The 24,025-nt window shown below is 42.4% G+C and overlaps 2 protein-coding genes across 6 annotated transcripts in view; one reads left to right on the forward strand and one right to left on the reverse strand.

The window, feature by feature from the left end:
* Nucleotides 1–10,701, forward strand: part of TMEM163 (transmembrane protein 163) — a 92,335-nt gene extending 81,634 nt beyond the window's left edge. For both annotated transcript variants that reach the window (XM_065069600.1, XM_065069601.1), the window contains 3 exons: nt 4,394–4,505; nt 8,040–8,181; nt 9,560–10,701. In XM_065069600.1, coding sequence (XP_064925672.1) covers nt 4,394–4,505; nt 8,040–8,181; nt 9,560–9,620 — 315 coding nt within the window. In that variant the 3' untranslated portion in view covers nt 9,621–10,701. The remainder of the gene's footprint in view (nt 1–4,393; nt 4,506–8,039; nt 8,182–9,559) is intronic.
* Nucleotides 10,702–16,033: 5,332 nt separating this feature from the next.
* Nucleotides 16,034–24,025, reverse strand: part of MGAT5 (alpha-1,6-mannosylglycoprotein 6-beta-N-acetylglucosaminyltransferase) — a 122,720-nt gene continuing 114,728 nt past the window's right edge. For 3 of the 4 annotated variants that reach the window (XM_065069582.1, XM_065069583.1, XM_021296554.2), the window contains exon 17: nt 16,034–23,291. In XM_065069582.1, the coding sequence (XP_064925654.1) occupies nt 23,093–23,291 (199 nt within the window). In that variant the 3' untranslated portion in view covers nt 16,034–23,092. The remainder of the gene's footprint in view (nt 23,292–24,025) is intronic. The other variant, XM_065069585.1, reaches the window with a different exon arrangement.

A 24,025-nucleotide genomic window follows, 5' to 3' on the forward strand; every position in this document is an offset into this window, starting at 1 on the left:
GAAATGAGAACATTTTTACATTCCAGAAGTGGAAGTAAAAGGACTGTAATTAAAGGGGAGGGGGCAGAGAAGAGTCTGTAGAAATAATATATGAAATCAGGGCGAAGTTTTTAGGGTCAGATTTGGCAAGATGCATTCTAGGAAAAGATTAGGACCACAAATCAGCTGAAATTTAGTTACTAGGCTGGGAATTGGTTTAAAATATCTCCACCTAATAAGCCAAGCACTGAAACATCCCCCGCGGCTTTTTTTGGAGTTTGTACAGTACATTCAGAAAGAGATCAAAGTCATCATCAACAAATTTTCCTTAAGCCATAAGATTACTGCTGCTTTTTGGTGAGATCTGTGAAAGTAGGGTGGAAGTGTTGTCACGTCTTTTTCACCCCAGTTCTCAGCTGCACAGGGTGTTTGGGTGAGGTGGAGGAAAAGCTGCCTGCTGGCTTCTGCTCTTCCTTCCCAGGACTGAAAACAGAGCATCCTAGGAAAGCTTTCTTTTGGGAAGTGGTCACAGCGTAGAATATTAAATAGGGACATTGCAGCTGTGCCGTGCAATGAGGTGGCAGGCCAGGACGTTTTGTGTACATTGCAGTTTTATACATGAAGCCACCTAATAGTATATACGTATCCTTAATTAAGGTCTCGTGTAATGAGGGAATACGATGAAAAGAAATGGAGAAGGAAAGAGCTTCACTTTCCACGCTGAGAAGCCTTTATCATATGGAAATGATCAGAATTTTAATTTTTATCATCTGTCACAATTTGCGGCTGCTTTAATTAAACTGACACCAAGGATGTGTACCGTGAGTCTGGCTGGATGTGCTCCTTGCTCTGAATGACTGTCAGATGGGCAGGCACAGGGTGCGGGGAGGGCAGGGCTGCAGGGAGATCCGGAGGGACATGCTGCCAGATGGCCTGGCTGATTTTATTAATTTAGCCTTCCATTATGGCTTCCCTTTTCTTCATTTCTCCAAAGGATGAGTTAGTTTAATGGGAATCATTTCACAGCCACAGTATGACGTGTTTAACTCTTCAGAGCCTGGAGCGCTGCAGCAAAACACGTGTGTCCGTCGTGTGTCCCATCGGTCGGCTCCAGCTCCAGTGCAGCAGCTTAACCACCAGCAGCCCTCCCTCAGGTAATTTGTGGGATGCCACTGTCTGAAACTGGTCCCAGCTCTGGCCAGCGCAACACAGTAGTGCCAAGGCAGCGATTTGATCCGTTCCTCTCCCATTGCTACCTCTCTCAGGCAAGATGCCGCAGGGGCTGCCCAGGCTGCTGGGCTTCGCCACGTGTGCTGATCTCTTGCATCTTCTTACAACATTCTTGTCAGTAGCAAGTAGACTCTCTCTTCTTCTTCCAGCTCTTGGGTGCCTGGATACTCAGAAAGCATAGCAAAGTACTGAGGAAAGTGAATTTACAGTATTTTTGTTTCCTCTTCGTTTGCTCAGTTACTGCGTTATCTGCCGCCTCCCGGTGGCTATTGTGCAAAGCTGCACACAACTGGAGATAATTGCTTATATACCATCTAGATTTAGAGCTTTAGACATTAAAAACATTAGTATAATCTTCCAAAAAATCTACTCAGCGCAGTCTAAAGCAAGAAACTGCTGAAGTGTTTGCATTAAGAGCAGGTTTTTTAACTTCTTCCCTTTCTGTGTCCACTGTGATAACAAAGGACCTTCAGCATGTCAGGTCTTCTGCATTATCAGTGTTTATTGGATCAGTATTAGCAATGAAATGAGCTTGTCTTTTGTGATTCAATGAAAACCCAAACGTATGAAGAATTTCTAGTTTTGAATCCTATAAACAAGCCTGTTAATTTGCACTTTATGAAGTGATTCAGAAATCTGTATCACAGATAAGTCATTGATGGATTCTAGACTAATTTTGTGGCTAGACTCAATTTGGTCACAACCACATAGCCAGAATGAATAGCAAGATGTATTTTCGCACACCGTGAGCTTAGTGACAGAGGCAGGAAAAAAACCCGAATTCACCCCAAAAATCTATGTTATGTGCCGTGACAACTGAAAACCAAACCAGCTCAAAATAATGTCCCATGCAGAGAATGAAATCTTGTGCTGTAACACGGGGGATAAGGCATAGCAGCTTCAAGATTCTGAATTCATACTTGGACTTTTGAGCATTTGTATCAATAATTTTAAAAATCTGTTGTATTGAGATTCATAGTGGATTTTTTTTTTCCAAATTATGTGAATTTGTAATTGTTTGCAGGTCCATCCCCAAGAATTTCACAGGTGTAGGAAAACTGCATTTTGTCAGCCCAAGGCTGACAGTAACCTGACCTCTGATAGCAAAGCAGTTTATGCTGTCACCTCCACGGGGTCTGCAACGTTTGGTTCTGCGCGAGAGGCAAAGCTTGTGCTTTGCTGAGGAGGAAGATGAAGATGACGTAGGGATGCCTGGGAGCCAGCAATAAGTTTTTGGAGAGTCTGTGGGGTGATGATGAGATAAGAGACCTCGCACAGTGATTGACCGTTGGCAAATGAGATGCAAGAGAAGTGGTGCTTGGACCACAAACTCAGCAGGCTGGGATAGAAAGGACTGGAGCACCACTTTCTGCTTCACATTATTCTGAAGTCTTACACATATGCCATATACTGAATATTAGGTAAAGTACCTAATATTATGTGGGATTAGATAACCGTAAGACCAATCAGAATGTGTCAGGCTATCAAAGTTAATTATTTGAGCTCGGTGTATATACGTTTTTGAGAAAGATGCACAAAATTTAGAGGTGCAAATTTGACAAGAATCTCAAATTTCAAGTGCTTTTTGCAAAGCTCATCCAGACTTTTGGAGCTTTGTTGTCATTTCAGATCTTTGAAAGCTCCCAGGTTTTCTTTGCTAGGCTGACAGCAAGCAAATATCTCCAGTCCTTCCTTAGTCCTTCACTGGCACTCCAAAATTGCCTGGGTATTTTCCAGTTGTTTTGTTAGATTAATTTTACGAATGCTTTTTATCCTACTTTACCCAGTGCTTGAGTTCTGTGTTCTTACTGCTTCTATTTTACTCTCTTTTCCTAAGTGCATTTTGTCTTCATATTCAATATCATATCAGGACTAGAGAGAATGAGCTCATGACTGAGAGTGAATGAAGCAGACTTTGAAAATTATATGACATTAAAAATTGTATGAAAATATATTGAATGATTTATTTAGGGATGTGAGTACTAGTAATTTAATTCCCAGTATCTTCCTAGGCAGCTTTTGAAACCATTTTTTGATTTCTTTGGGTTTTGAATTGCTGCTAAAATAAAGAAAATGGACGGAGCTGATGATGAATCATCATGACAATGTTTACTATCAACAGGGATTTTTGCAGAGTATTTTAACCAGTAATGGGGTCCCAATGGCACTGGCCCACTTAAACCTGCAGGTAAAAAAAAAATATAGTCTTAGTATTTCCTTTATTTGTACTGCTGCTGCAGCAGCTTAAATTAAAGCTTCTCTTAAGGGTAATGGATGAATCAATTTCCAAGCTCCGTGGTTAAATGGCAGGGGAGCATCCTCAGAGCTGGCCTGGGTTTCTCTGCACAGCCCTTGCCTGATGTACCTCTGGGGACACTTTATTGCAGTGCTGGTGTTTCAGCACCCAAGAGTGTTTCCTCCCACCCCAACCAAACACAAAATGCTCAGCAGACAGAGGCAGGTGCCTCCAGATGACTTTTGAGAGAATCTCTGTTAAACAGCAATTAATTCCTCTTATTTGCCCTGCATAGACAGGCAGCTTTCTCTTGAGGGAGCCTGGGGAGCCCACGTTATACATTCAAATTAAGCAATGTGGATATTTCGGGAGCTGTGAAATTAAAGTCCAGGGAAAAATCGTTTTCTAAGAAAGAGCTGAGCCTGACTTTGCACATCAGTATCAAAAGTCTTACAAATGTAGCTTGCACCAGACTTTACCTTAGGAGGAGGAGGAAACCAAACAAAACCAAAACAAGTCCAGAATCAGAAACAATCCTACATGGTTATTTCTCACACCAAAAATCAACAGAGGTCTGGTAAGTGGGATTCTCCCAGGCAGGAGGAAGGCTTGAGAGGAGGACTTCATCACTGCCTGCACTGGACGCTGGGTTCCTTGGCAGTCTGCAGTCAGCCCTGCAGGTACAGAACCTCCTGATTCAGAGGAGTTTGGGTCAATTCTAAATTTGCTGCTTGGAACCATCATTAATTATATTTGCAAAAGCAACTACAGATGGCAACATAAGTAAAATAAGCACCAACTGTCATGCAAGTCATAACTAAGGAAATCTTTTTCTCAGGTTGTATCCTTTAGCAGCACAAATAATTGCACAATAACATGTACAACTTGTCATTTAATATATGAAGCATGACTAGAAGACATACTAATGTCTGTCATTTTTTCTTTCAGGATGATTTTCTGTATAGTGTCTCCGTTTTAAGTGGAATCCTTTGCACTGTCTTGGCTGTAATCAAATTTATGCTGGGAAAGGTCCTTACAAGCAGAGCGCTGATAACCGATGGTGAGTGTGAAGTTGATCCTGCTGCATTTATAGACTTCTCTAGGACATGTTGCAGACACAGAGGATATGAGTGACCTCTGCACGAGGGCAACTGTGAAAGAGCATTGAAATAAGGTGGCCACTGGGAAATGGGGAAACAAACAAACAAACAAAACCCCAAAACCCAATGCAGAACAGTCTGTGATAGCATTTGCTTCTTGCTGCCCCACCCGGGTTTGGCACAAGGTGAATCTCATCCACTGTAGCCGTAGAAAACCTCCCTGCCATGACTGTTAGCTCAGGTGCATAGCACCTCACTGTTGCTGTTTTGAAAACCATGTTTAAGGGCATATTTTAAAGGCAGCTTCAGATACACCTCTTGCGGACAGGGCTCAGGCTTGTGAGTCTTCGCAAAGCCGTGGGGATCTGCTCTGCAAGCAAGAGAGGCCACAATGATGGCAAAGGTTTCACAGTGCCCTACAAACCTCTACCAGATTTTATCTGCAAGCACAGGCCAGTTTGAAATGCTCTGTAAACATACACAGTGGGGTGTTAATGATGCGTGGATTGTGGTACATAAATTACTTTGCTAAAGATTTCACTTTAAAGAAATCCAGTTTTCAGCTTACTCTAGGGATACATACAATTGCTTTATTTTAAGTAACTTATATGCAGATTTTTTTTTTAAGGGGTGATAACATATTATGAGCATTCATATTTTACATCGTCCCACTTATATAAATTCTTCACGAGTATTTATATTTTAAATACGAGAGAAGCAAAAAGGGCATCAAATCAGCAGTGCAGGGGTTGTGACAAAGTTACTGCCTCCCTGCGTTTGTGATTCCCTCCCAACAGACCACACTGCTCAGTGGTGTTATTCCTTACCATGGACTCTGCCACCCCAGGCATTCTGAAACCAAAAAGATCCCCAGCCTGCAAAAAGGCTTCGGGAAGGGATTCTGGGAGCTACAGAGCAGTGAGTCCGGCTGCCTTCGCTGTCACCGTGCAAGTGGGACATGTCAACCCTTTCAGAATTCTGTCCAGGCAGGCAGGCGTTTAACCCTCCCTTTCAAAAAACGTCACTTGTTTGTAAAACAGAGCAGGTTTTTTTCAGACAGTATAGTAGCTGAAAAATTCCTGAATAGCTCTGAATTGGTCTCGTGTATGGCACAGAAATATCTTCCCCCATAATTACATCCTTGTGCTAATTATGTTGCTTCAGAGCTGGAGATCGCTCATTCTTTGATTAAAAACAATTAGGAAACAAAGTATACAATTAGCTTGGTCTGGTTTTTATCTCTCTTTTCTCTCCTTCACAACTACTTTAGAAAATGTAGGAGGCTGATCGTACCATGTGTGGTTAAATATCTTCTTTCACAAGATATATTTACATATATACTTGATTTATTAACAATCAGTAGGAGACAGTGTAATTCAGCAGCTGAGGCAGATTTAGGACTCCCTTGCATTTCTTTCTTTAGTGTTTTCTGTTTCCTGCTAATTTACCTCTTGCAATTACTGGCTGTAGACCAACACATTGTTTTGAGTAATAAGAGCATACATTTTTCTTTCTGAAAAATAGGTTTATTTTCAAAGCTGCAAATTCTCTCTCATACATGTCAGTCTCTATTAATGACTTTTTTTAAAGAATAATTTTATTTTAGAGTTGAGCTTGTCTCTTTAAAGCCTAAAGGTATGAATCCTAATAGGAGAAAATGTTTGTACAATTTATTTATAGCAAAAGTCTTTTGGACAATAAAACCAGCCTTTCCTATCTTGAATTTTGTAACATCTCGGAGGACAAATGCAGAGATGTGCCAGTTGGGTGATGTCAGCCAACTGTTCTGTAAGTTTTCAGATACCTGTTTCCTTCCCAGATTTAGCCACCTGTTTTTTCCTGTTCGAGCCCTATCCACAGCACATGGGGCTGGATTAATACCTGCAGCCACTACGTGATTTCCTGCCACACCAGCAGAGAAAGGTTTGACTGAAGAAGAGAAAACACTTTCTTTAGGAAAGTTGCTTTTAGATCATTTGAACCATCAGCCAATAATGACAAGAAAATGTATCATTCATGCCTTTTGCATGTCATGCTGATGGATACTGGCTTAAGCTGGAGGAGGGGAAGTAACACTGGTTTATAGTTAATTAATTTATACTTAATCTTTTATACATATATTCACACAATATATATATTTCTTCAGCACTTATTGGCAGTATAAGTTTTATTGCCTGGGAATAAGAAAGAACCAGGATTCTTCTAGACTGGAGTGTTGACAGAGGAACCATGTCTGTATTGGTTAAACTGTAGGGTTATAATTAATCCATAATCAGGCATTTATATGCAATGCCTGTGATGCCAATTGTACAGTCCAAAAAAAACCTAAACCCCCTTTTCTTCGCAGGGCTGTGTGCCCCGTTCTGCCTCAGGTTTGCTGAGTGCTAAATGCTGTTCTTTGGCTGGGTTTCCTTTGCATTTCAACACCTCCTGCCAGGGATCTGGTGAATCTTAATCACAGTGTTGATGCCTTATACAGGTATTTCAGCTGTACGGATACATAAGAAAGGTCAATTTTTAGCTACATTTTTCAGAAGGACAACGTGATTTAGGTGAGGACTGGCTGTAAGAGGTTTAGATGAGACATTCAGGAATAAGTGTCATGTACGTGGTTGTTGGCAGTCGTGGGGAACTGGGAAACAACTGGGTACGTACTGTAAGCAGCAGCTCACAACAGTTGACTCACCAAGCAATACAGAATATTCCATATCTGATTTTTCAGTTGTTAACTAGGTTAAATATGATATGGCTCTACCAAAGGTTTTTAAAAAGAAAGAGGAATCAAAAAAGATGTTCATAAAAATTGCGAACAATAAATACAAAGCTCCTGTGATATATCTGAGGCATAAATGGAAAATATTTTTAAGGTTATACCGTATGTCTTCCCTAATACATTCAGCAGTGTATGCAGCTCTAAGCTGTAGTGCCAAATACATGTAAATAACTATATGGAATGGGGTAAAAAGCTTGAAGAGAAGGTCATTCCTGACAATGAGCTGTAGGAGAGAAAAGTGCTTGACTGTCAGGGCCAAGGAGCAGCAGGCCCAGCATTTTGAAGGAATATTGCGGTTTGGACAACGAGCATCGAGAGGTGAAAGCTAGAATTGCGATTTGGGACTAAACAGAGAATGCAAATGTCAGGGCTGACCCAAGCAAGACACATAGTGCAGCAAAACCGCTGTAAAGTTATTTCTATCAGGCATGGCAACTGACAGAGGTCTCACGCTGTACTGCCAGACACCAGGTGTTCTGTGTGTGATTTGTTGGAAGGACACGTGGCACCGACCCCTGGCTAACGGTGTGTGAAGGAGTCACACTGTGTCCTTAGTGTGGTGCCAGTGCTGCCACGATGCTCCCGCAGGTCTGTCCCTCTCTGGTGACGCTGGAATAACAATTCCTTGTCTCCCTGCAGGTCACCTCTTCTTAGGAGAGATGCTTAAAGCAAATTCCTTGAGATTTTGTTCTTACTTTCATTTTTTTTTTTCCCCTTCTAGGTTTCAACTCTCTTGTAGGTGGAATAATGGGATTTTCCATCCTTCTCAGCGCAGAAGTTTTTAAACACAATTCTTCTGTCTGGTTTCTGGATGGCAGTATAGGAGTTTTAATTGGACTCACAATATTTGCCTATGGAATCAAGTGAGTATCTCCTGCTAGCAGGTATTTTGGTATGTCCAGCAGATGGGCTGTCTGGTTAATGTAATAAGCTGTAGCTCCTAAAGGCTTATGAACCTCCAGCCGCATCAGTCACTGGAATTTATGGTGGCAGTTGCCAATACTGAGGCCGAGTGTATGGAAAGGGATAAAAAATCCTGCCTCTCACACCACTTGGAAAGAAGCCAGGGCTTGAAAAAGAAATTGGAATAACCTTTGGAATACTTTTGTATACCTGAATTTGGAAATACAGGCTTTGAGGTATTTTAAAAAATCACCAAAAATCCTGGGTGAGAATCCCTCCATGCGGCCTTTGTGGCACATTTCTAAGCACTGGGTTTTTTTCCAAAGGAAGTGTGGGATAAAGGTGAGGTCCCCAGGTTTACAAAATGACTTTGCTGGTGATTTCCATCCTACCCTGTCACAACTTCTGAAGTGAAGGTTAGCCAGTCGTGTTTCAAACGTTGTTTCTGTTGAATTTTAAGATGGTTTCTTGAGTCAGGACACCAGAAATAGAACAAAATCGAGTAAAGCTATGCCATGTGCTTCATTGCTGCTGCTATTTCTCTCAACTGCATGGACTCTGGGATTTTTGCATTTTATTCTGCTTTCTGCCATAAGAGAAAGGGGGACATGTAGCATCTTAGTCAACTGGAATGGTGCCTGTTGAGAAGCAGACCTTGGCCAGGCTACAGTAGCCGTCATCTGGAAGCTGTGTGGTTATTTTTTTAAACTTGGAAAACGAAATTAACATGTTAATGGGAAATACCATTCTTGGAAAAATCACTATAATCACTACTTCCATTGCAAAATGAGTTTGGAGTTTTTGGAAAAGTTCTGGAAAACCGTGGAGTAAATTCATACGAAATGATTTATTTAAACATACCAAACAGCATCCGAAGTGTTTTGTGCAGCCACTCTAACTCAGGCTGCGTAGACACCATCGGTCTGCTCTGCTCAGCCGCTGCGTCACCAAGACACAGCGAAGGCTCATGAAGGGTAAAACTAAATTCTGTATTGGCAACTACTCGATTTGACAGTGTGTGGAAGTGCCGCCGTTCTCTCTGCCCGCAGCAGCCTGGTGTGAACGCGGCTGTGACCAGAGTCCCTGTCCCCCGGTCCCTTGGTGGCTGCGGTGCAGTGCAGTTTCTCTCCACGCAGTTTGTTTTACGTTCCCTTTTGGGCAGAATTAATTGTGGGACAGAATTTATTCTGATCAGGAGGAAGCAAGATAAGGCTGTTACTGCACATGAGTTCTTTTTTTTATTTGTAAAATGGATCAATATTTATAAGTAAATAGAACAGCTCAGCTCCAGGGCTTTCCTGTGGCTCTGCTTCAACACTCCTGTGCTTTCCTCTGCAGGCTGCTTATCGATATGATACCCCGCGTAAGGCAAACGCGCCATTACGAGATGTTTGAGTGAAGATCACACCCTCTTCTTTGTCAGGACTGTAAAACTACAGCATCGTACGTTTTGGCAAGTGGTGCCGATGGTATTTTACTAAATATGCAGTTTGTTTCCCGTGGTCTGTTTTTGTTGAAGTTTGTTTTAATGGGAAATCTCTCTGTAAAACTGGCAAATGTGCACACTGCTTGCAATTCAGCGAAACAGCAGCATTTTTTTCCGTGTATGCTATTGATTCCTGTGACAATAGAAAACATGCAGTTTGCAGTTTTAAAGTTTTAACCCAGCTGCCATGTTGTATATTCCAGAGTGAAAGTAAGTGTTCTTCATGATGTGATGAGCCTGTGGGTAAAGAAGTGCCAGTTTCAGATTATTTTTTATTATTTTTTTATTCCTGGCCTGTATTTTCCTCAACACATTCTGTGACAGAAGTACAATCCTCGCTAACCTCTTCAGCCAACAGAGTATCCTACGTAGAGTCTGGACACCAAGAGCTGTGTTGCTTAAAGCACTTAAGTAGCTATTTCCTCCCCCCCAGTCAAAGAGACACAGAAGGAGCAAGTACAAACCTTTCTGTGACCAGAGAGATACTTCATTTTAATCCTAAATTAACCAAAACGATACCTCTCCAATTTAAATTCTATTTTTTTCTTAACGAGACACTGTTCATAGCTTTGCATGGACCAAACAAGCACAGCCATGGTATTACTGTGCAGACCAAAGCCAAAAAGTTGTGCAAGGAAGAGGAGCTGCTCGAGGAATGGAATTCTCAGTTTCTGTTATACTTTATGCGGATGAGTGTGACTCTGGTTGCTCTGTAGTCTGACGAGGGCACAGCAGTGGCTCGATCTGGTGGTGAGGTACAGATCTATTTGTTAGATTTAGATTGTCCTGTAAAGTGTTGCTCACCTTCCATCACCCATCTTATATATCACTTAATAGCAGGTTAAATGATCAAAGAATCGTGATGTATAATCAATAAAACTGGTATCTATTTTATACAGTATCTGTAAGTAACATTTGAAAACTATTTCCAGAATGTATCATAGAACAAAGTCTTCCTGTATAGCAGCCTATTAAACTGGATTCTCTGGCTACATCCATTTTCTCTTTATTTTATATGTTCCAGGTTCGTTTTCACAACACAGAACCAGTATTGCTGCTTCTCTTTATCACAGGTGGATAAAATATAGAGAGACCACTGTAGAGTTTAAAATAGGACGTTGGTGAGTAGTGAAGTAGCCAGACATCCCTGTTTCTGGCTACATGGCAGCAGATGACAAGCTAGAAGAGATATATGAGACTGTTCAGTGACTGAGGTACAATGGGGACACTGTTTTTTGTTTTTTAATGGTGCCTTGTGATGCTAAAACTGTGTTTCCCATCACTTTTAGCAAGTTCTCAGCCAGAGCCTTAAGGCTCTTTAGTACAAACCAGATCTCAATGATCTGTGTAGGAAGAGACCGCCCAAGGGTGTCACTGACCTGACTGTGCCCATGGCAGGTGCACAATGTTGGAAAGGTGACACTTGGTTCTGCTTGAAACAGAAAATACTTTACAGTAAAATGAATTTTGTTCTGCTGCTATAGTTTGTCTGCACATAGTTTGAATCAATTAAGTTTGGATAAATATTTACATGCAAACTTGAAAATAGTGTTGCTATCAGTGCTGATGCTGCTTGTGCCTTGCTGTCACAGGATGGTGTTACAGATCATCGTATGTCGCTCAGCAGTAAGATGAAAGTAAGTATAATACTTCATAAATGAATTCAGCAAGCATTCCAGAAAGACAGTAAAGTATAGGAGTCATTGCTGTACTCATCACAGGTGCATTTTTAAATATCAAATACCCTCCCATGACTTCTTACACATGTTCCTAATTTGTTTTGCTTAGTTCTGGTATTTTCCCATTATGCTGCTTCTCTAACTCACAGCTCCGTGAAATGAGCTGTGGAACAGATATTTCCCCACTGATTAACGAGCTTTTGTCAAGCATCTTCAGTCTCAGCATCACAGAACCAGAGCCTGACCAGAGCTATATTAGACATTTCATGGTTTTGTTAGTTCTATTAGGGCTGTTTACCCTCTTCTGCCTCTCCAGGGGCTTTATGACGTTTCCAGTCCCATCACTAGGCATTAGAATGGCGCTTGGGAACTACCGAAAGAGCTGTTCCGCAGGGCCGTGTCCTCCAGCAGCCTGTTTGTAGCAGAGGCCAGTGCCAAGTGCTTCTGAAGGGATGTGAGGAGCTGCAACTCGCTGTAGCAAGATACTTACTACAAGTCCAGCTGTAATTTGCTGTGGCAAGACACTTACTACAAGTCCTAGACCACTGAAAGTATGTAGGACATTCAAACCAACACCCAACTCAAACAGTAAATAATTCTGTTAGAATGCTGAGTGTAAATAGGAGCGCGGGATTGCGCAGATGTGTTCGTGCAGGAAGCAAAGCTGAACGCTTAAATGAGGTGTCACAGTTCCTTCTGGAACTCTGGAACGCTCTTAGGGGGTGTCTGTGAGTGTGGACTCCAGCTGTGTAGCCTTTGGAAAGCAGATGTGGTTAAACAAGTTAATAGTTTTTTTCTTATCAGATTAATTTAAACCATTTGCAGAAACTTTTCAGTTACCAGGGGTGCTTCAAAGCATTTCTGGTATTAGCAGGTAAATACAAGAAAATAACTGAAATTCTTGTGATACTTAAAAGGAAAAAGACCAGGAAATAATGATAACCAGAAAAGAAAGCAAATACATGCTGATAAAGCCAGCAAACATCAGGGAGACTTTGTGTGATGACGATAGAAAATAACTGCTCATCCAGTTTACCCAGACACTGCGCTTGCCAGCCACCCTCAAAGGTAACAGCCTCTAGAGTAGTTCTCTTTTTTAAATGTCTGTGCCAGTTGATTTTTCTAACTATGGGATAAGAAGTGTGCTTCCAGCTAAGCCAAGTGAGGGTGGACTTTTCCAAAGCTGAAATAGCTCAGAAACACTTGGCCTAATCACCTGGATCTTGGCTCCGGCCAACGTCGCCCTTTGCTTGGTGATCACAGGCCCCAGCAGCTGGTCAGCACCTCCCAATCCTCCTTGTGTGCGGGACACAAGGAAGGGGTTTGTTGTTCATGGAAGGAGCAGCACTGGCCAGGGCAGAGACTGCAAACTGACACATTAAAGTCTGGCCAAACTGTGAACTGCAAATTAACCCCTGAAAGTGACTACAACTCTGGGCAGGTGCTCTGAATTTGGCCATAGTGTTTGGCAGAGAAGCAGCTATCAAAACCTCTTACAGTAAGGACTGCAGCAGCTGCAGTCTTGAATCCCAGGCCATGCCCTGCATGCACCAAGTAGGCATGAGGTATATTTTAATAATGGAACATGATAATGTTCCATTTCTGGCTAAAAGCCCCATTTCACTTCTAGCTGTAGTAGGTAAGCCATAAATCAGTATCACCCAACCAGGCTGGAAAAACTGAGCCTCGAAAGAAGCTCCTTGCTAAAAATGATGTCCCAGAAACAGACCTGAAGCAAAGACCACAGACTAGAAGCTTCTCAGATGGGGTCAAATTCAGCTCCAGGTAGACCTGCCACCTGGGAAGGTACCACCGAGTTCCTCACTGCTATCAGTACCAGTTGCATTGCTGCATTCCCAGCTGCCTGGCCAAAAAAAAGTGCAGGCATTTCTGGCATCCTTTTTGTGGGCCAGCTCGTGGAGATGCTACGTCACTAGAAAAAAACTTTTAAGCCTTAATAACACACAAAGCAGGAATATTTGTTCCCACCCTGGCAATACATTTTTTTTCCCAGACAAATTTATACTCAAGAAATGTCTTCACTGCCCATTTTGTTTTGAAGTCTCTGAGGCCCACGATAGCAGCAAGCTGCCTCTGCAGCAGCAGAGAGAAGAAGCGCTGGAGCTGCACGACCAGAGGTTATCCCTGGACGCACGGACCTGTGTAGATGCCCCAGCCAGAGCCTGCAGGTAGAAAAGGGTTTTGCTGCACTGGCAGCAGCTGTAATTTCTTACCTCTGCTGCTGAAGCCTGTGTTGGGTGCAGTGCCACCAAGTGGTGCTGTGACAAGGACATCCCGAGCTGTGTTTATCCAGCACCAGTAACCAGGCAGGAGTAGCACAAAAACACATTCCTGCGGCCTGGCACGCGGGGCCAGGTTACGCAAGTGAGAGCATAATTAGATCCAGGAGCAGACAACCCAGGGATATTTCCCTCTCCTGTTCCTCCCGCGCTGAGGAGCTGATGTTTACCTTTCAGCCACAAGGTCGGTATTTGAGGCAGCACTGAATGGGTCTCGAATTTTTCCCTGTTTGGTGGGACCAGTTTTCCAGGGTGCGGAGCACGGCTGGTCCCCAGCAGCCTGCAGCCCCATCACGGGAGTGTGCGAGAGCAGAAGGTCAGAACCCGTGTGCAGGTCCAGCAGGGACTGACACCGGCTCCAACAAGAACTCTCAGATGCAGGAAGGCTGAAATGAAGTTTTTATCCACAGCCTGCACAGAAGGGAGTTTTCCTTCTAAGTTAGTTTGGCAAGTAACTAGGAAACAGCCATTTTATCAGCTCTTGCCACCAACCTCGCTGTCTTTCTGAACTCCTGACTGAGCCCGGCCTACCAGGATTGTCACCTTCACCACAGGGCAAGGAGTGAGGGCAACACCTATTCCAAAATGGCCAAGTGACAAATACCAACCTCCTTTTAGTGGTGCTGACGCCCTGCACAGAATCCAAGCCTGTGGCATGGCCTTGGGTGAATCACGTAGATTCCTCCTGCCTGCGGAGGCAAGGAGGAAATAAAAGCTATGAGGGGTCTCTAGTGATTTAGCAGCTTTTACTTCAAAGATCCACTTACATCCCGAGCAACAATTGTTACCTGCTGAAACACCAGAGGCTCATACCTCGGCACGCTTGCTCTCGAGGTGGTGTTACCTTTACAGTAGCTTTTGTCCGGCACTTTCTGCTTTGAAGTCCCCTCTGCACAGATGTTTGGGAGGCCTATGAGCCAAGGGTCCGCAAGGCAAAGCAGGACACACAGTGAGACTCAACAGCTGGAGCCTGTTTGCTGCAAACAATATTCTGGTTTTGGCACCAAAAATTTACTACCAGGACTTTAGTTAAATACAATCTCCATAATCAGTAAAATAATGTGCAAGTCCCAACAAGCATAACCATAAATAAGAGGCACTGTAAGACAGTAAACTGGGATGCTCCATCTCTCACATGATGAAGCTTTTGAGAGCTGCGCAAAGTCTCAACAAAACGTTTCCATCTGTGGCCTCTCTACCAGATGGAGTTTGACTGAACCATCTAAGTGTGTGAGAGTTTAAGTATTTAGTATTTAAGCTTCCTCAATGATCTTCCTGAAACAGCTGCACGGCGTGTGTATTTTTTAGTCCAAGTTCCAATTTTCATACATTTTTTTTTCCATTATGTGACTGCAACACAGCCCACATCTGACTCTAGCTGCTCACCATTTTACAGACGTCCCCTTATAAAGTCAAAGCTGAACAGCAATTAGGGGAATGAAACAGGAAGGAAAATGTTTCCAAAAATAACCAGAACATGGGACTGAATGAGCAGCGTCCTTCACTAATTCATTTTGATGTTTGGAAACACTGGGGAATTGCAGCACGTTGAATAGCAACACAGAACCAACAAACTTTTCACCCATTTTAGTCCGAGGTGAAGTAAATAGGAAGAAAAAGAAATACCTATAAAAAGAGGCAGCTGGTGAAGGATATTCACATCCCTCACCTCACTGGAACAGTAAGAAAAGGCTCCTGAAGACTCACCGCAAGAAAAGTGCAGCAGAAAACCATCAGGTGTAACCACGATGCCCTAAATTTCCAAATTCTGGCAGTGAATAGATTGTGCAAGTGGATTGCCAACCCCAGGTCACAAACCCTATCCACCCCGCAGCCATTCCACCTTCCCACTTCAGTGTGAAATGACTTATGCTATTGTTAATCAGCATTAATTGGGACAGGGGAAAAAAAGGATCCCAAGCTGGCAGCTACTGACTGCTGTACTATTCTGATTTTACATGTTAAAATAAAAAAGACATACGAAAAATATGGAAAAAGGTTTTGCTGTAAGAACGGAAGCAGTTGCTTTTCTCTGGTGTAGTTTTACAAAGTACAGAGTAGCTGTATTACAAATGAATGTTTTTAGAATAGATAAAAAAGCGCTGGCCTGTATTTGGAATTCCTAACTACTGCCGTGGCAAAGCTGCCCTCCTAAAATAGACCTTGACTTCAGCCGTTATCCAACTTGGATTTAAACCAAACCAAAACAAAGCAAAGAGATAATTACTTGCCTGTTGTTCACATGACCGAGATGTGAGTAGATGGGACTCTTCATGCTCACCTGCCCCGCTGCACAACTGCGAGGATAGGCCACCCAAACACCATTTAGGCACAAAGCAATCATAAATCCAAATCACACAAGAAAAAGGTTTATTGAAAAATAAAGTTCTCCCTAGTCTTTTTCTACAACAGTGAAAACAAAGCATTTTGCTATGCCATTAAATACAGACATTGACTGGTCTAAAAAAAAAAAAATCAAATGAAAAAACCATCCTGTTGAACCCCAGTAACTTGACCGTATCGGAACCACTGTGCTCTGTTCTTTCTGAATCCAACTGCTTGAACATAATATAGTGGAACACAACAATTTAAAGAAGACAAAGGAACGACCTTTTAGGAGAGAATTCAAACCAAACACATACAGTACCAGTCCGACCCTGAAGTTCTCATGTACATAGAAAAACTCTCACTGACTCCAAATTATTATTATTATTATTATTATTCTTAGATATTTTGGTAGGTTTGCCTTGTTTTTTCCAAGGTACAGTGCTAGCCGGATTATTCAGGCTTTGCCCCCCTTTGCCCATGGAGAGACCCCCCAGGGAATGAGTCAGACCAGAAACCAAAGAGCTGCCCCCGTTGCCCTTGGACTCCCCACAGCCGCCAGCCCAGCGAGCTCAGGGGATCAGCTTCTCCAAGCTCAAATTAGCTTTGTTAATATTCCCTTCAATTGTTCTTTTAGCTCTCTCAGAATCTTCAGGGTAACTATTCTCTCAATATTTAGTATTTTTTTCCTTTGGTAAAAAGTGCTGTTTCCTCCTCCCCGCCACACTCCTTCGTGAAAACCACATAAACCCATGATTTCTTAAAAATGGTTTTCACTGTCACTGTACTGCAACAGACCTGGTAATGAACGTAACAAATCAGTTCTGGCTATAACCCTGTTAACTGCCTTCAGACAGCAATTTAACTTGATTTATCTTATTACCTCTTTGATACTTCCAACTACTTTGCAGCGGCTGGAGTCCCAGGCAGGACGTGTTGCCTGCGCTTTGCCAAGTGCCCGATGGCTCCAGGAAAGGCCGCAGGGTTATTTCCGTGCTTTCCCCAAAGCCACGGGCTGGCCGGGGCCGGTGTGCGCGGGTACGGCCGGGCAGCGCAATGCAGATGGATTTTCCTGCGCGGAGAAGCAGCCGCGTGTTCTCATTGCTGTGAGGTGTGAAGACAGCGGGGTCCTCAGGGCCTCAGCTCTGCCAGCCCCTAAAGGTGACAAAAGCTGTTCCCCCCCTCGTTAAATGGCCAGGGAGAGGCAGTGCAAGGCCCCTCTGCCCCGCGGGGTGAAGGGGGTTAATCACTATTAGTCATTTTATCGGAACTTTGAGGACCTGATTTTATTTACCCCTTTAATAAACAGGTGGCTTAGTGCTGCTGGGAGAGGTCTGCTGTGTCAAAACATATGTTCCTAGCTATATGGATCTGTAAAGGATTATACCTATTAAAGCAAGACGCTTTGGCAACGGTTGCACTTGGTTATTTTTCCCTGGAAGAAAGAACATGAACGATGCCTCACATCTGAGGCATCTGGGGTTCAGCCTCTGGTCTTTTCAACACATTCCTACAGTAAACATCTTACACTTGAGACACGGAGTTTGCTGTTTACACAGTGCATTTAAATATAATATTCAGAAATTACAAACTAATTAAAAAAAACCCTATAGAGCTGCTTAAAAATATGAAGACGAGATTTAAGTCACTGCCCATAAAACAATATGTTTTGATGTTACATTTACAGCAATATTATTAAAGCATATCTCAATGAAACCATTTCTGTCGCTGAATGGAAGCGTACGTCTGTCAGTGCACTGTTCACCTTACAGCGGCCCCCTAAACGGTGGGACCAAAGGAGAACTACAAACAGAAAGAGATCGCGAGTCACAAGTTGAAGGCATAGCAGCTGTAGGCAAATATCACAAAGAAACAGCCATGCCAAAATGTGAGCACCCCTGGAATAAAGACTGAAATGGGGAACTGGTAACTAACGGTCTCTTTAAAAAAGAAGCAAACAAACAAAACCAACAAAACAACAAACACCCAGCCCTCCAACTCCAAACTAGAGACCGAACAGCTGTTTAAGTAAGTTTTCAACGGATACTTTAATAAGTACAGCTTAGTCAGAGATGATATATGCTGTGACAGCAAGCTAAACCGTCACTGATATGTGTACAACACAACCTGCAAGTGTTGGTCTTTATCTTGTAAGGTACAGTGCTTTATATGTAACAACAAGGGGGAGCTGCTTTTTTAATTCAAAGAAAAATTAACAGAGGAGTTCTGCTATCACCGAAGCCAGTGGGAGTCAGGAAGTTAATTAGACTTGGATGAGATTGCATCCAGCCTCATTCATCCCCTTTAATTTATTTTACTAGCAAAACCTGGTCCTGAAATGCACTATGAGCAAAACACATACCTGAGAAATCTGTCTGGGTTTTGTTTATGTGAAAAGTGCAGCAAACTCATAAATCATTATTGTAATTTAGACGAGCCACTTATTTTGGAGGGGGGAGGGCATGTCTTCCTTATCAAGGATAAAGCAAGGACGTTGACTAGGATTTAAAGGACAGTAGTACAACATGAGAAGTGAGGAGACACCAGCTCACAACCTGATTTTTGGCTGCTGTCACCAGAAATGCCTGTCAGTAAGCAAGCAGCAGAAGCGGTAGGAGCGGGTGGGAGCGGGGCCGCCGCAGAGTCCAGGCTCTGTGCATCCCCGCTCTGCCAGCGCCACCTCAAACCTCGTCTGCAGCTATTGCACAAAATGCTCTTCTTGCAGAAAATTAGTCGCAGTAAAGAGAAAACCACCTGCAATAAGCTGACTATCCAGAGGTCCCTTCCCTGCTGAGAGTCGTGAATTCAGGTGTTGTGATGGGACTGCACCACAGACACCCTATATGCACTTCCATGGACAGACGCCTTTATCTGAAAACCCAGCACCTCACAAACTTTGATGTGGATCTTCAGTTTTGCTGCTGATCAAACCAGAGGTGGCTGGTTTAGAGGTTTTCAGTTAGGTTGGAGTTTGCTCTCTGGTCATTAAACAGACACCCCAGCAGGAGCTCTCACATCAAATGACAGATACTCAGTCAAGGGTACTTTGCTTGCAGAAGCCACGTTTTGCAAGAATAATCAAAGTTATAGTTTCATCTTATTAACCCTCACCTTATAATTTTAGAACACATTTCTCCACTACTTAAAACCAGTCAAATTCATATCGCTGAGTTGTATACTCATCAAGCTCTATTTTTACCTGTAATTAGTGTTCCATTATACTTGTTCAGACAGTGTCCATATTCCAAACACTCATCCAAACCCCAAAGAAAGTAAAAGGCACATAAACATTAAATACTTCTAAAAGAAACATAATCTGATATAAACCAGCAAACACACAGCTGCAACTATAAATTACAAAAAGAACCACAGAAGCTAAGCACAAAATGCAAAAAGCAACTCTATTTATACATGTGCAAATCAACTTGCATATATGAAATAAATGAGGTTTTTATTGGCATTTTTAAACAGTGTGTATTTACCAACTTTACCTTTCAAAGGCAAGCCTTTTATGTTAATTTTAATAAATATGTAAATGCTTCTCTCAAGTTTTCTAATCTCATAGGAACAAGATTTTTGAAAAAAACTAGGTCACATACAAAAATACAAAGTTTTAAAACAAAGAATGTCTTGATATGAGAGATATGTTTAAAAGCTTGTGAAGTGTTTTTATATTCAACTTTTGACATTTTTTCTCATCAATCACTGATCAATATATTCAAATGCAAATAATGCAAAAACCTGATTTCCGAGTACAGGAAGCTGCAAGCGTTACTGCCAGACTGAGAAACAGCAGCACAGCCCATCTCTAATATCCTTATTTAAGTGCAATAATTGGACTACACCCTCATTCTTTAATTAGGAAGGAATATAGTTATGGAACTTGGACAGAAGGCTGCCCTCTGTCCTGAAATGTGGATATATATTACATGGTTTGGTAAATCATTCAAACTTTTAAATAGCCCCACCTGGATTTGCCTGAGTGCTCATCTGCGGAAAGCTTCGCTGCTTTAGAGACGCATGAACAACCACCGCCGGCTGACGGGGGATCCTCAGTCGGGTTTAGTGAGTATGGTGGCAAAGTTTATGCACTGTCAGTTGTCATGCGATGGCCTCCTTTTACAGAAATTTAGACTGAAGCCGTATCTCATAAAAGTAATATGTCTTCTGAAAAGAGAGTTCAGAATTAATAGAGGCCTATCAAATGATAGGTCTTGATTCTTTTCTCTTTAAGACTAATGAGTCTTCTCTATAGATTTCAGTGGAAACAGGATCAGATCCAACCGATTCTGAAGCCAATTTGGATGTTCTGTCCCTGGCTGCAATGCAAGTGGCGTCGGTGCTGGCTGTTTCATTTTTGCCAGTATGCGGTAATTCAGTTCAGTAGACTAGAAAGAAACAGTGCTACAGCACAAAAAAAACAGAGCTTAGAATAGACTCTCCCTGCTGTGGTAAAGGCAAACTTAGCACTGAGCAAAGCACTAGACCAGAAAATCTTATAATGACAAATACCAAACCCCTCCCATCTTTAAAGGTTTGGAGGCGAAATAAAATGCAGTATGGCGGCTGGACCATACAGTGGGAGGGAAACAAGCAAATATGTATTTACAGCAAAGAATTACACTACAGCAAAAATGACGTGTTTTGCATTCTTTAAATGCACACGTACAAATCTTTGTTTCCCATGTAATTCTGTGAGATCTCCTTGCAACCTAAATTCCTGCCTGAAGAACCTCAGGCTCAACTGGTAAAGGCAAGTTCTGCTGCCACCTTTACTTTCAGCACCAGGTAGAAGTAAATATACTGTGATGCGCAGGATTTGCCAGTTGCACGAATATGCACGCGTATGCAGGGGATATTTCATATAAATACCAAATTGTCGTGCCTGCTCAGACCCATTTCCAATCCTCCTCCCCCAGCTTCTCCAGAGTATTAAAACTACTGCAAACTACATTTGTGCTGACTGGAGCAAATGCTGAGCTATGGTGACTGTATTTTCATACTAGTTTGTGTTTGTTTCCTTTTCATACAAAATCTTCGCCTCCCATTAGAGAACCCAGCTGTTCTGTTTCTGGAAAATTACACTAAAATACAGCAGATTTTATCACCATCACAACCCAGTTCCTGGTGACCCTGCGGTTCAAGAGCTCCCACGTATCCTTTTTGGATACTCCACAATGAGGATGAAGTTCCTGTGTAGTCCAGGGCAGTGCTGGGGTGTTAGAGGACAACACCCTCGGGAGTGCTGAGCCAGGAAACAAAAAAACCCCAAACAGCTAATTCATTGCTTTAACTTTCAATGTCTTTCAATGTATACTGTTCTGAGAATGTAGCCAAGATTAAACAGCATTTCCCTTGCTTGGTCTTTGGTAGGTCAAGAGATATATTGATATCCACACACAGCTAATGAATGCCGGTGACAAGAAATATCTGAACCAACCAGATATATCCAAGAAAGGAAAATTTAAAGTATCGTTGTTTTTCACTGTTATCTGATAATGTTTGTTACCAATCTTTATGAGAAAAAACCTTCTTCAGGTTGATTGGAGTTATTTTCGGTATGATCGGAGCACGTCCGAATTGCAGGCCTGCAGAATGTGACTGCTTTCAAAATATTCTGCACATTTGTTTCTCACTAATCTTAGCACATTTCCTGACTACAAATGGTGCTGTCAAGCATGTCACCTTCTGCTGAAAGTAACAAAATATATCTCTATAAAAAGGAGGCGGTTTAGAAGATTCAATTTGCTGCTCTAAAACAATGAAGTTTGATTTGAATTCCAAACGCTTGTATTGTTCCTTATCTACATTTGTAACTGGTGTGCCTGCTAAACAACCAAACCAAACCAAACAATGAAACAACACAAAAACCCAACCAAACATAAAAATCAAAACAAACCCAAAAACCAACAACAAACCCCCACAAATAACCCCTCCCAAACCAGAAAAACCATCAAAGACCCAACAAGATTGATCAACGCTTTTCCTACCAGTTGTCTCCTCTTACTTGTTTTTCAGAAAAAATTCTCTTTAAAAACCTAGCTAGCTATGAAAACATTTTACATTTCTACCATACAATAATTATAGTTAGCTTAGTTTAACCTTTCTATGTCATTCAGCAACACTTTAACTACTGGAAGCCGTAGCAAACTGAGGCTCTAACGATAATATTGCTCCAATGATGCTGAATACTTTTTGCTTCACACAGTATTCTAGTAGACAGACTACAACAGAAGCATGGGCAAATTCCAAGGATTACTCTCTAAATGGGACCAGTAAACCGTGACAAGTCCGTTCCGAAAACGGCAGTATGTTTTTGTAGCTTTTCCACACCGAAGAACGCAACAACCCGAGGCAGTTGTCGAGTCCCCAAGATGATGTGTCACACGCTGGCAACTGCCTTTTTGCTCATTCATGATACTGTTTGGACTGCTCGGAGGCAGCAGCTGGGATGCAAACAATACCGTGTTGTGTACAAAGATTAAAATAAAAGAAGAAACAAATGAAAGAATGGGCCCAGATAACCCAACAGCAGGGTACAGAGCTAGTTTGTGATTCTGAGTTCTTGTGAAGTAAACCACTTTATAGCCATTCAATACCCAAAACAGTGCACCTAGAATAAACGTTAGTCCTCCCTCCCCTGCGTCTCCTCCCTCAAGCACACTTGTGTCAATTTTCTACTGGAATGAAGTTGAGATCCTTAAGCTAACCATGGGGGATGTCCTAACTCATTAAAAAATAGAAAACACTTCGCCCAAACAACAACAAAAATATGTTTGATGGGTCTGAGAATTTTCTACAAACTATTCTGTGCAGTCATCTTCAAATCGCTGTAGAACATGAACCTCATTTCTCTTCGCAAACAGATGAAGGAATCTGCAGAGTTACGCTGCGAATGTTCTTCTAGGGAAAAAGATCAGTTAGCTGTTTGTTATGAATCCCTCCTCTCTTCGGAGATTCTGCCCAGCAAGGATAGCTCTGCCTGCAGCGAAAAACCTGGACAAAAGTGCAGGAAGTAATAAGTAGCTCCTCTCAAAACTACTTACAGTTTGTCCTCAACTCCCCAGCAGCTCTGCCGCTGCTATAGGCAGTCTTTACAAAGCGCAACCTGCCCCTTAATATAGTCTCTGCAGGGGCAGATTCTTCTGTGGGTCGGGTGGGATCCGGCACAGCTGAACAACAGGAGGTCGCCTTGGAAAACACAGTGTTTCCTTCTTCCATCAAAAGAGGGGACCAGGATATCATTTGCAGACTCCATGGTGAGACATTCGATATTATGCCTAAAAAGCAAAGCACATGACCTAAGTCGTGGTGGAGTTCACAGGAGTTCGGTACAGTTTTCAGGCTTCCTCATGAAAAATGAAATAGAATGCTATATTACACCCTAAATCAAGCACAGGTAGAATTGCAGATTTCGAGACCATGACTCTCATTTCTTTCTGCCTGTGCAGATTCTCTCTGCAGAGGGCAGTACAGTCCTTCCAGCTTTGCTCCGTTTCCTGAAGATTAATGAAAAAAGTTAAAAAGGAAAAAAATGCTTTTGACTGTTGCCCAGTGCATGATCTTGAAATACACCATGGATTTCTAGCACGACAAGAGCAAAGAATGTGAAATCAGGAGATATTCGCACTGATGTCAGCAGGGATCTGGCTCTCCCCAGTAAGTCACAGGGTGCCGGGCAGCCCTGGGTCACCCGAGGTGCAGTCACAGCCAGACAGGGAGGACAAGGTGACGCTGCAGGGTGTGCGGCAGCCAAAGCCACTCGGAGCAGGACACACCGCTCGAGGAACCGAAAAATCAACAATTGGAGTTGCCATTTTCCGACCACAAAGCTTAAGCACAAGGGCAGTAATTCCAGCAGAGGCTTGTTTTTCACTTATTCTGGAAACATCGGTAGCTTTCAACATTGAACAGAGGTTTGGTTTTTTGTTTGGTTGGTTGTTTTCCCTCACAGAATTATAATTTTGCCTAGGCAGCTAGAAAAGAAGCCTGACAAAGTTTTTACATGGGCTGC

Source organism: Columba livia, chromosome 7 (assembly GCF_036013475.1).
Source record: "Columba livia isolate bColLiv1 breed racing homer chromosome 7, bColLiv1.pat.W.v2, whole genome shotgun sequence".
NCBI classification, from domain to species: Eukaryota; Metazoa; Chordata; class Aves; order Columbiformes; family Columbidae; genus Columba; species Columba livia.